Raw genomic sequence first — 13,370 nt, 5'->3', positions numbered from 1 at the left:
TCAGAGACAAAGGACAACCTTGCTGGAGTCCAACACCCACCGAAAATGTGTTTGACACACCTTTTATAAAAGGACCGGATGGCTTGTAGCAACTGCCCTGGTACCCCATACTCCCACAGTACCCCCCACAGAGTGTCGGGGGGTACTGTCGGGGTACATGATCATAAGCCTTCTCCAAGTGCATAAAACACATGTAGACTGGCTGGTCAAACTCCCATGCCTCCCTCAGCACTTCCGTAAGGGCAAAGTGTTGGTCCATTGTTCCACAGCCAGGATGGAATCCGCATTGTGCCTCCTGGATCCGAGGTTCGACAGTCGGTCAGAGCCTCCTTTCCAGCACTCTAAAGTAGACTTTCCCAGGGAGGATGATCATTGTGATGCCCCAAGAATTGGAGCACCCCTTCCGCTCCCCTTTTTTAAATATGGGAACCACCACCTCAGTCTGCCACTCCACAAGTACTGTCCCCGACCTCCACACGACACTGAGGAGGCGTGTCAACCAAGACAGCCCAACAATGTCCAGAGCCTTCAGCATCTCAGGGCGAATCTCATCCACACCTTGCCACTGAGGCGCTTCTTAACTACCTCAGAGACCTCTGCCAGGGCTATGGGTGGGACTTCAGACTCTACCTCCTCCACCGAGGACGTGTTAGCCGGGTTCACGAGCTGCTCAAAGTGTTCTTTCCACCACCCAACAACATCCCCAGTCTGGATCAACAGTTCCCCTCCCCGGCTGAACACAGCCTGAACCGAGCCCTGCTTCCCCTTCCTGAGTCGCCAGATGGTTTGCCAGAACTTCCTTGAGGCCAACCAGAAGTCCTCCTCCATAGCCTCGCTGAACTCCTCCCACACCCCAGTTTTTGCTTCCGTGACCACCGAAGGTGCAGCCCTTCTGGCCTCCTGGTACCTGTCTGCTGCTTCAGGATACCCCTGGGCCAACCAAGCTCGAAAGGCCTCCTTCTTCAGCCTGACAGCTTCCCTCACCACTGGTGTCCACCAGCGGGTTCTTAGTTTGCCACCTTGACAGGCACTGATGACCTTAAGACCACAGCCCCTACCAGCCACATCTGCAATAGAGGCTTTGAACATGGCCCACTCAGACTCAATGTCCCCAGCCTCCCTCGGGATATAGGAGAACTTCTTCTGGATGTGGGAGTTGAAGACCTCCTCCACCAGACATCCCCAGTTCATCCCCACTATTTGTTTGGGTTTGCTAGGTCTGTCTGGCAGCCTTCCCCACCATCTGATCTAACTCACCCCCAGGTGGTGATCAGTTGACAGCTCTGCTCCTCCCGAGCGTCCAAAACATACGGCCACAGATCTGATGATACAACCACAAAGTCTATCATTGATCTTCAGCCTAAGGTGTTTTGGTACCAAGTACACTTATAAACTACCTTATGTTCGAACATGGTGTTTGTTATGGCCAATCCATGACTCGCACAGAAGTCCAATAACAAGACACCGCTCGCATTCCGATCAGGGAGGCTGTTCCTCCCAATCACGCCCCTCCATGTTTCTCCGTCGTTACCCACGTGAGCGTTGAAATCCCCCAGCAGAACTATAGAGTCCCCAGGCGGAACCCTATCCAGGACACCACCCAGAGACTCCCAAGAAGGCCAGATACTCCAAACTGCTATTTGGTGCATAAGCATATCCAACTGTCAGAGCCTTACCCCCAGCGACTCGCAGTCATATAGAGGTGACCCTCTCATTCCCCAGAGAGAACTCCAACATGGCAGTGCTCAACCAGGGACTTGTGAGTATCCCCACACCCGCCCGGCACCTGTCAACCTTGGCCAACTCCGGAAAAGTAAAGAGTCAAGCCCCTCTCCAGGAATTTGGTACCAGAGCCCATGTTATGTGTGGAGGTGAGCCCAACTATATCTAGTTGGTACCGCTCCACCTCCCGCACTAGCTCAGGCTCCTTCTCTGCCAGAGAGGTGATATTCCACGTCCCAAGGACCAATCTGTGATGTCGGAAGTCGGCACGCCCCGGTCCCCGCCTTTGCCTGCCGCCTGACCTGCATTGCACCCTACATCAATGCTCATCCCCACGTGTGGTGGGTCCACGGGGTGGTGGCTCCATGTTGTTTTTTCAGGTTGGGCCTGACCAGGCCCCATGGGCCAAGGCCCAGCCACCAGATGCTTGCCGACAAGCTCCCTACACAGGTCTGGCTCCAGGAGGGGGCCCCGGTTTCTCTTTTCTGGGTGAGGTGCTGTAGCTCAGCTGGTGTACTTTCATTGGGTTTCTTGGGAAACATTTTTTGGTTGTTTACTTTCAATATGTAGCTCACTGTTGCTCATTCCTCCAAAGTTACATGTTATAGCTTCAAACTAAGTATTGTAAATGTATTTTCAGCATGTTTGCAAGAGTGCTAATGGTCAGTGATGGGGCAGGATACAAATCAGTAGTTCAGGTAAGAAGGAAAACCGATATGAAAACATACTCGACACAATCACACCACTGCCACCACTTCCACCAGCTGCCAATAGTCATGCACAGCATGACAGATGCAAAGACCCATGAAGGTGTTTTCATATTTAAGTCCTGCCACCAGTGATGGGTTTTGCGTTTTTACATAAAATCTTGTTGGACCAGTATCGTGCAATGTTATCAATTGACTAACTGCAGATCAGCTGTTGTTCTGCACAATCCAGCCAGCATCCTTTGATTCCTTACTTCAATGATCCCTTCTACAAATATTGGTTTGCCAATAGCCAGATATCCTTTGGTTGAGGTTGATGGACCACTTTTCACATACATAACACACTGTTGATCAAAAAAAAAGAAAAGAAAAAAAAGCATTCAAATCAGCATGGCTGACATCTTCAATTGTAACCTTTAAAAAAAAATTACATACTTTTTTCCTGACTAATTTTTTTTTTGACTGATGTGTTCTTGACAGGTGAGCTCATTTAGGTTTTACTGTTACTGCTGCTGAAGCACTGGATTGACTTCTCTCGTCCATGGTCGCAAATTAGCATTAGCGTCAACCAGGCCACTGGCCTCTACTAAGGGTAAAACGATGTCATGTAAAACATGTTACTTCCTTCACTTATATTTCCTGCCAGTGTGTTTACCAGAAATTAGCCATTTGAATAGATAATAGGGAATGGTCTCTGTCCTCTCAAACAGGCCAATTACATCAGTAATAACAAGTAAAATGGATATTTTACCATAAAAAAGACACATGGTAGCATGGAGCTTTAAACTCAGCACTTTCACATGGATTCTTGGCATTCTTTTTGGGCTCTAGTAGTGCCATTTCTTTCTCTGATGATTCCCTAAAAATAAGCGAATTTCAAGGGACTTCTTGATAGCTGTGGAGCGTCGCCAAATTGAAGAAAATGCAATTTGAGTTGTTTCCCAGACGAGTCAACAGCATTATGCAAGCTAATTAATTTCCTCCAAGTTTCAGGGACTCAACGATTTATATTCTAATCGTTTTGTTTGGTGTTTACTACTGTGAACATTTTATATCACAAAATGGATGAGAGTGCAAGACATAAATCATGGTTTCTGGTGTGTCAGGAAAAACTGAGGTGGCACAGAACCAGGTGGGGCGTTCCGATAGTTGTTCACTACAGAGCGATGGAGTATGCTCTTATCTAAGCGAAGTCTCTCCGCAATTACCACTGAAGTACCCTTGAGCATTGCATTGTCATAACCCCACTGACCTTCCTGCGCAGACTGGTTCCTGTGGGTTCTAAGGCACATACTCAGCTGTGACGACACTTTTTTTACAACTGTCAGACACATTTGAAACATGCAGATGATGGCTTCCCCTAGAGTTTGGTAAAAGGAGGTTTACATCATATGCTGTGCTTAAAGAAAATATGGAGACAGCAGCTCTTCCAGTGGGACTGTTCAGTGAGAAGACTCAGGAGTCCAGGGCAGCTGCCAGGATGAAGAAGAAGAAGACACTTTATTTGTCATTGTACATACATACAACGAAATTTGTTTTCTGCATTTAACCCTCCTTATGCTAGGAGCAGTGGGCAGCTGCAGCGCCCGGGGACCAACTCCAGTTCTTCTTTCCATTGCCTTGCTCAAGGGCACAGACAGGAGTATTAGCCCTAACATGCATGTCTTTTTGATGGTGGGAGGAAACCGGAGCACCCGGAGGAAACCCACGCAGACACGGGGAGAACATGCAAACTCCACACAGAAAGGACAGGGACGGCTTGGGGTTGGAACCCAGGACCTTCTTGCTGTGAGGAAACAGTGCTGACCACTGGGCTCATGAGACATGGGTCTGAGGATGAGACGTGGTGTAACAGTATGACAGGGAAGCAGAACAGCAAATTAAAATCCCATTAATGCTCGGTTAACAAATCAGAGATGAAAAAAAAACCCAATACTGTGCCTCTCCCCCTTCATCTTTTAGTTCCATGGAGCTCCTGACTTCTACGAGGCAATGCTCAAGAACCTTAACATCGTCTTCACAGCCCTCTTCTCTCTCGAGTGTATCCTGAAGATCATTGCTTTTGGTCCGCTGGTGGGTAGAATTTAATAACCTGCTGCTGTTGTGCTGAAAAAAAGGACGAGTCATGTCTGAGCACTTTTTTCCCTTTTGTATACCCGGCCTGTGAGCGTCGATACTGATAATTTGAACCGTCTTTTTCTCAGAACTATCTGAAGGACGCCTGGAATGTGTTTGACTTTGTAACAGTATTGGGGAGCATCACTGACATCATCGTGACTGAAATCAAGGTAAGATTCTCCAAACATACCAACCTCTGTCCATGATGATCAGCCAGGGCAGTGAGGGTCTCACACACACGCACACACACACATACACCGGCTTTATGCAGACTTCAGTTAGCTACATCAGCAAAGATGTCTTGGCTTTGGTCCAGAGAGTCTGATAGCCAGGACAAGCTATCAGGACTGGGGGGAATAGCGCGATCTTCCCACATGCTACATCCCCCTGGTGAAACTCATCACTGTCAGGTGAAAAGAAGCGGCTGACGACTCCACATGTATCGGAGGAGGCATGTTGTCGTCTGCAGCCCTCCCCAGATCGACAGAGGGGATGGAGCAGCGACCGGGACGGCTGGGAAGAGTGGGGTAATTGGCCGGGTACAACTGGGAAGAAAAAAAGGGGGGGGTGTTTTTGAGTTACAGCTACCTGTATGAATGTGTGTAAATGTGTTTTTCAGTGTCCAGTAGCCTGAGTAATTTGTGTTGTGTGCTTGTTGAGCTTATGGGTTAATGTTGTACCATGTTCCTGTCACTATTTTCTTGCCCCTCATTCCTCCCACTTCCGTACCCCCCTACTCTATCCTACGACACTTTTCCTCCCTCTCTTTCTCCCTCTCTCTGCTTGTCTCTCGTACTGTCACTGTCTGTCTTTTGTCTCTTTCTCTCTCTGGGTTGACTTCTTGTTGATGAACCTCACTGGTGTCGCCATCCACTGCTTCAAACAATCGCTAGACGACGGTGAGTGCCTTTCCATAGTCATTTGGCCCACAATAGACATTTAGGTGTATTTAACCAGCCTGTGCCATTTGATCAAACCTATGCCTGAATTTACATCAACATCGGCTGAAAAAGGATGAACAACCTCTGTGCTGCAACAAATGAATAACCACAGGTCGAGGTTTTCATGACTCAGACTATGTAGCATTACACAGGTTTTACCTAGACTGACGTAGTACATGTGCATACTTGCCAAACTCGAGAAGAGACGGAGAGTAGGATGATGTAGTTACTCCTGCAGAAAATGTAAAGACTCGAAGACCTTACTTCCTGCACTGTGGGGACTTTTATGTGTGAAACTACAATGACAGTATAATGGAAAACTGCATCTGCAGCTTTTGATTTCTTAAAGGTGCTGTTTATGAGATTTCAAACGTTAATATAGCAAAAACAACTATTTGCTATGGAAAGAGATAGTGGAGTAATGGCGTCCTGAGCAGAGAATGGAAGTCACGCTCTGTCTGGGTGTGTTGTAGTCCGAGTTTCTTTGCTCTTAGTTTTGGTAGCTGGTGCATCCAGCTGTGTGCTGTTAGTGCATGTGAGGTAGCTAGCGTTAGCAGGATAGCTAGCAAGATAATATTTACGTTAAATGGATTTAGGTCACTTGGCAGATTGGACAAATAGCACCATACCAAGCTGAATATGTTCCTAATGTTAATAAAATAATTCTATACTGGGTGTCCGGATGGCGTGGCGGTCTATTCCGTTGCCTACCAACACGGGGATCATCAGTTCGAGTCCCCGTGTTGCCTCTGGCTTGGTCGGGCATCCCTGCAGACACAATTGGCCATGTCTGTGGGTGGGAAGTTGAATGTGGGTATGTGTCCTCATTGTTGCACTAGTGCCTTCTCTGGTCGGTCAGGGCACCTGTTTGGGGGGGAGTGGGAACTGGGGGGAATAGCATGATCCTCCCACACGCTACATCCCCCTGGCGAAACTCCTCACTGTCAGGTGAAAAGAAGCAGCTGGCGACTCCACGTGTATCAGAAGATGACATGTGGTAGTCTGCAGCCCTCCCCGGATCAGCAGAGGGGATGGAGCAGAGACCGGGACGGCTTGGAAGAGTGGGGTCATCGGACGAGTACAACTGGGAAGAAAAAGGGGGTAAAACCCAAAAAATAAGTACATTATTTTTAAGCATAAATGACAATGTTCATACAAATAGGTATACAAGCTTTTATTCCTACGTAGCTGTTCTAAAGTTTTTTGTTGTTTTTTTTTTTTTTTGATGTGCAAAGCTGAGCGTCCTTGAGTACATGGTGTATGTGATGTACACACATTCTATTCAATTCAATTCAATTCAATTCAATTTATTGTCATTAAAAACAATGTGTAGGCACATGTTACAAATGAAATTAGGGCTGCAGCTTTGCCAAACAGTGCAAGACAGGCACAGACAAACATAGCAAACACAGTGTAAGATATACACACATGAAGACCAAAAGCTCAAAATAATTTCAAAAGGAGCACGAGTGCAAAAAAGTTAAAAATATTCACAGACATTCAGTGGGTAGCCAGGTTCAGGTGGGCAACAGCTTGGGGAAAGAAGCTATTTTTGAGCCTGGTGGTGTAGGCTCTGAGGCTCCTGTAGTGCCTCCCAGAGTGCAGGGGGGAGAACAGTCCATGGTTGGGGTGGGTGGGATCTCTGCTGATGCTGAGACCTCTTCAAAGGCAGCGTTTGTGATAAATGTCTTTTATGGCTGGGAGCTGGATACCAGTGATGTATGCTGGGCCGCCTTGACGACCCGCTGCAGAGCTTTCTGGTTTACTGAGGTGCAGTTGCCATACCACACTGAGATGCAGCTGGTCAGGATGCTCTCTATGATGCAGTGGTAGAAGTTGGTGAGAATTTTGGGGGATAGACAGGCGCTCCTCACCCTCCTCAGGAAATGTGGGTTGAATAGCTGGACTTCAGGGGGTCTAAAAGCTGCAGCCAGTCTCCCATACACATCAGTGGGGTGGAAGTGGAGCATGTCTCCAGCTTTAAGTTCGTTGGAGTCCACATCAGCGAGGAACGTTCCTGGGCATCAAACACATTCTGGCTCCAGCCAGCTCTGTTAGCTAATTTGTTTACAGTTTGGCAACAACTGTGGCAATGACAGGCCTATTTTTTGTTTTACTGTTTTTAACATATAGTAAAAGAGAAGACATACAGTTATTCTTTTGCTCAATTAAAAACTTGAAATTCTTTCAGACTGTTAGTTAAAAAACGTAGAAGAGCGAACATCTCAGGAGTCCTCTGGAAGAGGGTTTTAAAAACCGTTTCTGCTTGGAAAATTCAGAGGGTTGCAAATATGCACATTTGAACTGTTCCTAATTGTATTCTGTCTTTTGATGTAAAAGACTTTCACCTTCATGTTTACTCATTAGACATCACATTTGAATATTTTAGAGGACTGATGGAGGTGTCCATGTATAAATGATATAAAGGGGTGTAGCTATAGAGGACAGTGATGGTGGTGTCTGTGTATAAAGGATATAAGGGAGTGTAGATATAGAGGACAGTGATGGTGGTGTCTGTGTATAAAGGATATAAAGGGGTGTAGATATTGAGGACAGTGATGGAGGTGTCCATGTATAAAGGATATAAAGGGGTGTAGATGTAGAGGACAGTGATGGAGATGTCCATGTATAAAGGATATAAAGGGGTGTAGATGTAGAGGACTGTGATGGAGATGTCCATGTATAAAGGATATAAAGGGGTGTAGATTTAGAGGACGGTGATGGAGGTGTCCATGTACAAAGGATATAAAGAGGTGTAGATGTAGAGGGCAGTGATGGAGGTGTCCATGTATAAAGGATATAAAGAGTTGTAGCTGTAGAGGACGGTGATGATGGTGTCCATGTAAGAAGGATATAAAGGGGTGTAGATGTAGAGGGCGGTGATGGAGGTGTCCATGTATAAAGGATATAAAGATGTGTAGATGTAGAGGACGGTGATGATGGTGTCCATGTATGAAGGATAGAAAGGGGTGTAGATGTAGAGGACAATGATGGAGGTGTCCATGTATAACGGATATAAAGGGGTGTAGATGTAGAGGGCGGTGATGGAGGTGTCCATGTATAAAGGATATAAAGGGGTGTAGATGTAGAGAACGGTGATGATGGTGTCCATGTATAAAGGATATAAAGGAGTGTAGATGTAGAGAACGGTGATGGAGGTGTCCATGTATAAAGGATATAAAGAGGTGTAGATGTAGAGGGCGGTGATGGAGGTGTCCATGTATGAAGGATATAAAGAGTTGTAGATGTAGAGGACGGTGATGATGGTGTCCATGTATGAAGGATATAAAGGGGTGTAGATGTAGAGGGCGGTGATGGAGGTGTCCATGTATAAAGGATATAAAGATGTGTAGATGTAGAGGACGGTGATGGAGGTGTCCATGTATAAAGGATATAAAAGGGTGTAGATGTAGAGGAGGGTGATGATGGTGTCCATGTATGAAGGATAGAAAGGGGTGTAGATTTAGAGGGCGATGATGGAGGTGTCCATGTATAAAGGATATAAAGGGGTGTAGATGTAGAGGGCGGTGATGGAGGTGTCCATGTATAAAGGATATAAAGGGGTGTAGATGTAGAGAACGGTGATAGAGGTGTCCATGTATAAAGGATATAAAGGAGTGTAGATGTAGAGAACAGTGATGGAGGTGTCCATGTATAAAGGATATAAAGGGGTGTAGATGTAGAGAAAGGTGATGGAGGTGTACATGTAGAAAGGATATAAAGGATCTGTGTACATGTATAAAGGAGGTGTACATGTATAAAGGTATAAAGGATCTGTGTCGGAGCCTCGCAGACTGACTACAGGCGTTCCACAGGGTTCCGTTCTGGGTCCTCTCCTTTTCTCCCTGTACACGACATCCCTGGGTTCTGTTATTCGCTCGCATGACTTCTCTTACCATTGTTATGCCGATGACACCCAGCTGATCTCGTCCTTTCCTCCCTCTGATACACAAGTAGAGACACGCATTGCTGCGTGCTTGACTGACATCTCGGAGTGGATGGCAACACACCACCTGAAGCTCAATCTGGACAAGATGGAGCTGATATTCCTCCCGGGGAAAGGTTGCCCGCACTGAGACCTGGCCATCACCATTGACAACACCGTAGTGACGCCAATTCGGACTGTCAGGAATCTTGGTGTGATCCTGTACGACCAACTGTCGTTTGCTATAAATGTTGCATCGGTTCCTCACTCCTGCAGATTTCTCCTCTATAACATCAGGAGGATTCGCCCATTCCTCACTGACGAGATGGCACAGGGGCTCATCCAGGCTCTGGTCATCTCCCGGCTGGACTATGGCAACTCCCTCCTTGCTGGTGCCCCGGCGTTGGCCATCAGACCTCTGGAACTTGTTCAGAAAGCTGCAACTCATCTGGTGTTCAACCGCCCTAAGTTCTCCCACACAACACCCCTTCTCCTGTCCCTACACTGGCTCCCAGTAGCTGCTCGCATCCAGTTTAAGACTCTGGTGTTAGCCTACAGGGCAGTGAAAGGAACTGCTCCTTCCTATCTCCAGGCCATGGTCAAGCCCTACACCCCTGCCCGACCACTTCGCTCTGCTGCCTCGGGACGCCTGGTTGCCCTGTCGCTCAGAGGCCCCTGCGTCCGATCGACCCGGTCAAGGGTCTTTTCTGTCCTGGCCCCACAGTGGTGGAATGAACTCCCCACTGATGTCAGGACAGCAGAGTTGCTGCCCGTCTTTTGGCGCAGGTTGAAAACTCGCCTCTTCAAGAACTACTACCGTTGCTTGTTCTTAGCACTTATTGTATTCACTCATAAAAAAAACAATCTTTCTTGCGCTTTTACTTTAGCACTGGTTTTGCTCTTAGATGCTTGTTTAGATGCACTTATGACCTCTGATGACTAGTAGTTCTCCTGATTTCCTACGTTAAATGCACTTATTGTAAGTTGCTTTGGATAAAAGCGTCGGCTAAATGACTAATGTAATATATAAAGGGGTGTAGATATAGACGGTGATGGAGGTGGCCATGTATAAAGGATATAAAGAGGTGTAGATGTAGAGAACAGTGATGGTATCCATGTATAAAAGGGTGTAGATGTAGAGGACCATGATGGAGGTGTCCATTTATAAAGGGTATAAAAGGGTGTAGATATAGAGGACCGTGATAGTAGTGTCTATGTATAAAGGGGTGTAGATGTAGAGGACTGTGATGGAGGTATCTACCTAGAAAGTTTAGTTGGCTAACGCCAGCATGTTGTCTTTCTACTCGCCTCATATTTTGTTGGTTTAGAGCACTGGACCCCGCATGTATCTTTTACATCACATGGGTCTCTGTGTTGCTGATGCTGTCATGGGAAAGACGCACACTGGGGGGGTTGATCGTAATGTGTGTTTTGACCTAACTAAAGAATTGCCTCTTGGGGCGGCCCAGTGGCTCCCCTGGTAGACCACGTAAGGCTGGGTCCTTATTACTGCGGCCTGGGTTCGAATCCAGGCCCTTTGCTGCATGTCATCCCCTCTCTCTTCCCTGTCTGTCTCTTGACTAGCGCTATCAAATAAAGGCAAAAAATAGTTTTGAAAAAAGAAAAGAATCACCTCTTTGAAATTCCGCTGGAAGAAAAAAAAAAAAAAACCAAAACAATATAAAGGTTTAAATCAAATCCTGACATTCTTATTGGGGGCTCCGTTCTACTGAAGTCGTTGAAGTGCTAATGTGAGCATCTTGGGAGAGCTTGTCTCCCGTGGCAAGCTCCGACATGATGGGTACAGTGGGTAGCGAGCGGCCTTTATTACTGACCTAAATCCAGTTCACCATTCTTAAGTCAAGGTCTGAATTGGGGGTATTAGAAATACTCAAGGTTTACACTGGAGTAAGAAGCAACTGATGCAGTGATGGATGTTTAAAATGACTGAGGTTGATAAGGTCCAGGGGATGTAACAAAGAAAATAAAAGTGTCCCAGAGGAATAAGAAAGGTGGAACCAGGTGTAAAAACAGATTTATTAACAAAACAAACTTTTAGTCAAACTATCGCATAAACAGGCAACTAAAGATGCTGGCGCTTAACCAGGCTTTTAACAAAACAAACTCAGATCCAACCAAACAAACAAGAACACCAATAGGTTTCACCCTCCTTCTCAAGGAGTACAGACACAAGAGCGTGCTCTCTGGTTGACAACAATGGCCCACTGGCACTGTTGGGTGTCTCTCTCCAAGTTATATACCCAGCTGATGAGGAATTGGGCTCAATCAGCAGTTCCATAGGAGGCGGGGCATTACCTGGAGAGGGAAAATTAGACACGGCCCTAGGGCCGTAACACCCCCTCCCATAAGTACAAACCCTAGGTTTGTATATATGGGAGGGTAATCACATACACATCACATGGCATCGGGGCCGTAACACACCCTCTCATAAATACAAACCCTAGGTCTGTCTACAAGAGGGTAATTGCATACACAACACAGGGGCCGTAACACTCCCTCCCATAAATACAAACCCTAGGTTGGCATTCAAGAGGGTAATCCTCTTCACTCCGTTTCAAGCTGGCTTTGTCCTTCTCCCTGAGCTGCTGCATCAGTCTGATGTTTTCCTCCTGCATGTCCTCAAATGCCTGGCCTGTCACATCCATCTCCCTGAGCAAGGCATCCTCCTGTTTCACTATTGAAAGCTTCTTGTTGAGGATGTTGACCTGCTTCTCTACTGAGCGAATCTTCCTCAGGGCCGCTTCGTCAGCCATCTTCTTGCCTTCTCTTCGCTCCCCCTCTTCCAGGTCCTTCAGCCTCTGCCTCAGTCTTCTCAGCTGCTGTGAGCTGGACTTTGTCCCTCTGCTCCTTGGGTGCTGAGCGGTACATGTCAAGCAGCAGCTTCATCTCCCGCTGAGACTTCTGGGCTTCTTCGAGTTCTACACGGACAAACCTCAGCTGCTCCATATCTTTCCTCCTTTGATTCACCAACTCCAAACGAAGCTCCTCTGCCTCAACCTGCATTGCGTGTGAGGTCAGTGACGGCAGACTCGAGGTGTGCAATTCTCACCTCCTGCTTCTGGGGCTGGTTTAGGTCCTCCCTATTCCCTCTCACCTGGGACACGGCCGCCCGCGGTTCTGCCGCTTACATTTTAACACCTCACAATCGACAACCAAATGTCCAGACCTATGGCAGAAAAAAAACAGTTTCTCCACTTTAGGCTTTGGAAGAGTACCGACCCGTGAAGCTCGAGTAACTTGCATGTTAGCATTTCGTGAGTCGCCGCTGCAGGGGAATGAAATATGCGGCACGAAGATGTTTTTATGTGGGAGCGTGAATTCGTCTGCCAACACCGCAGCCTGCTGCGTGGACACTATGCTCATACTGCACCTCTAACTCGCATTTTAACAGTCGTCTCTGCTTCTAATTTCTTCAATTCCAACTCCCTGCGAAACGGGATTTCTCTCTCCCTTTCCAACTGGAGGCGAGCAAGACGGACTTTTAACTGCACAGCCAGCTTAGAACCAGGAGTACACACACATGACTCAAAAGTAGCCATAGCTAAAAAACACCACACGGGCTGCATGTTAATTTGCCTCCGCTATAGTCACTCAACCGCACACTTTCAGAAGGTCACATCCACCAGTGGCAAATTATGGCAAGCTGAAAATAAACGTATGGTTAGCCTTAAAAACAAACTTCCCCCATTCCTACCTGGTTGAAACTTGACCAATCTGTCTTCTCGGAGCGTGCTGGGCTCGGCTTTAAAGGCTGAACTTCGGCGGCCTGAGCCCCGAAAAGCCTACCCCCGTCAGGGAGCGTTGTCCCCACCCAGGATTACTCCTAAAACAAGAAAGGCAAAATAACAAAAGAGTGTCCAATGGAAGGACTAGTCACAGCCAGCTGGACACTCCCCTATTCTAACCAGGGAAGCTGTCTGAAACACCAAACGGATT

At 47.0% G+C, this 13,370-nt stretch overlaps 1 protein-coding gene across 1 annotated transcript in view; it reads left to right on the top strand.

The window, feature by feature from the left end:
- The window catches only part of cacna1ba (calcium channel, voltage-dependent, N type, alpha 1B subunit, a), a 269,201-nt gene that overhangs the window by 217,014 nt on the left and 38,817 nt on the right, over positions 1-13,370 (top strand). Inside the window, 3 exon segments of the mRNA XM_056281288.1 lie at positions 4,392-4,502; positions 4,634-4,717; positions 5,441-5,446. Of these exon segments, the coding sequence (XP_056137263.1) occupies positions 4,392-4,502; positions 4,634-4,717; positions 5,441-5,446 (201 nt within the window).

This window comes from Lampris incognitus, chromosome 1 (assembly GCF_029633865.1).
Source record: "Lampris incognitus isolate fLamInc1 chromosome 1, fLamInc1.hap2, whole genome shotgun sequence".
NCBI lineage: Eukaryota > Metazoa > Chordata > Actinopteri > Lampriformes > Lampridae > Lampris > Lampris incognitus.
The sequence above is the reverse complement of the archived record's forward strand: the minus strand, read 5'-3'. Positions and strand labels throughout refer to the sequence as shown.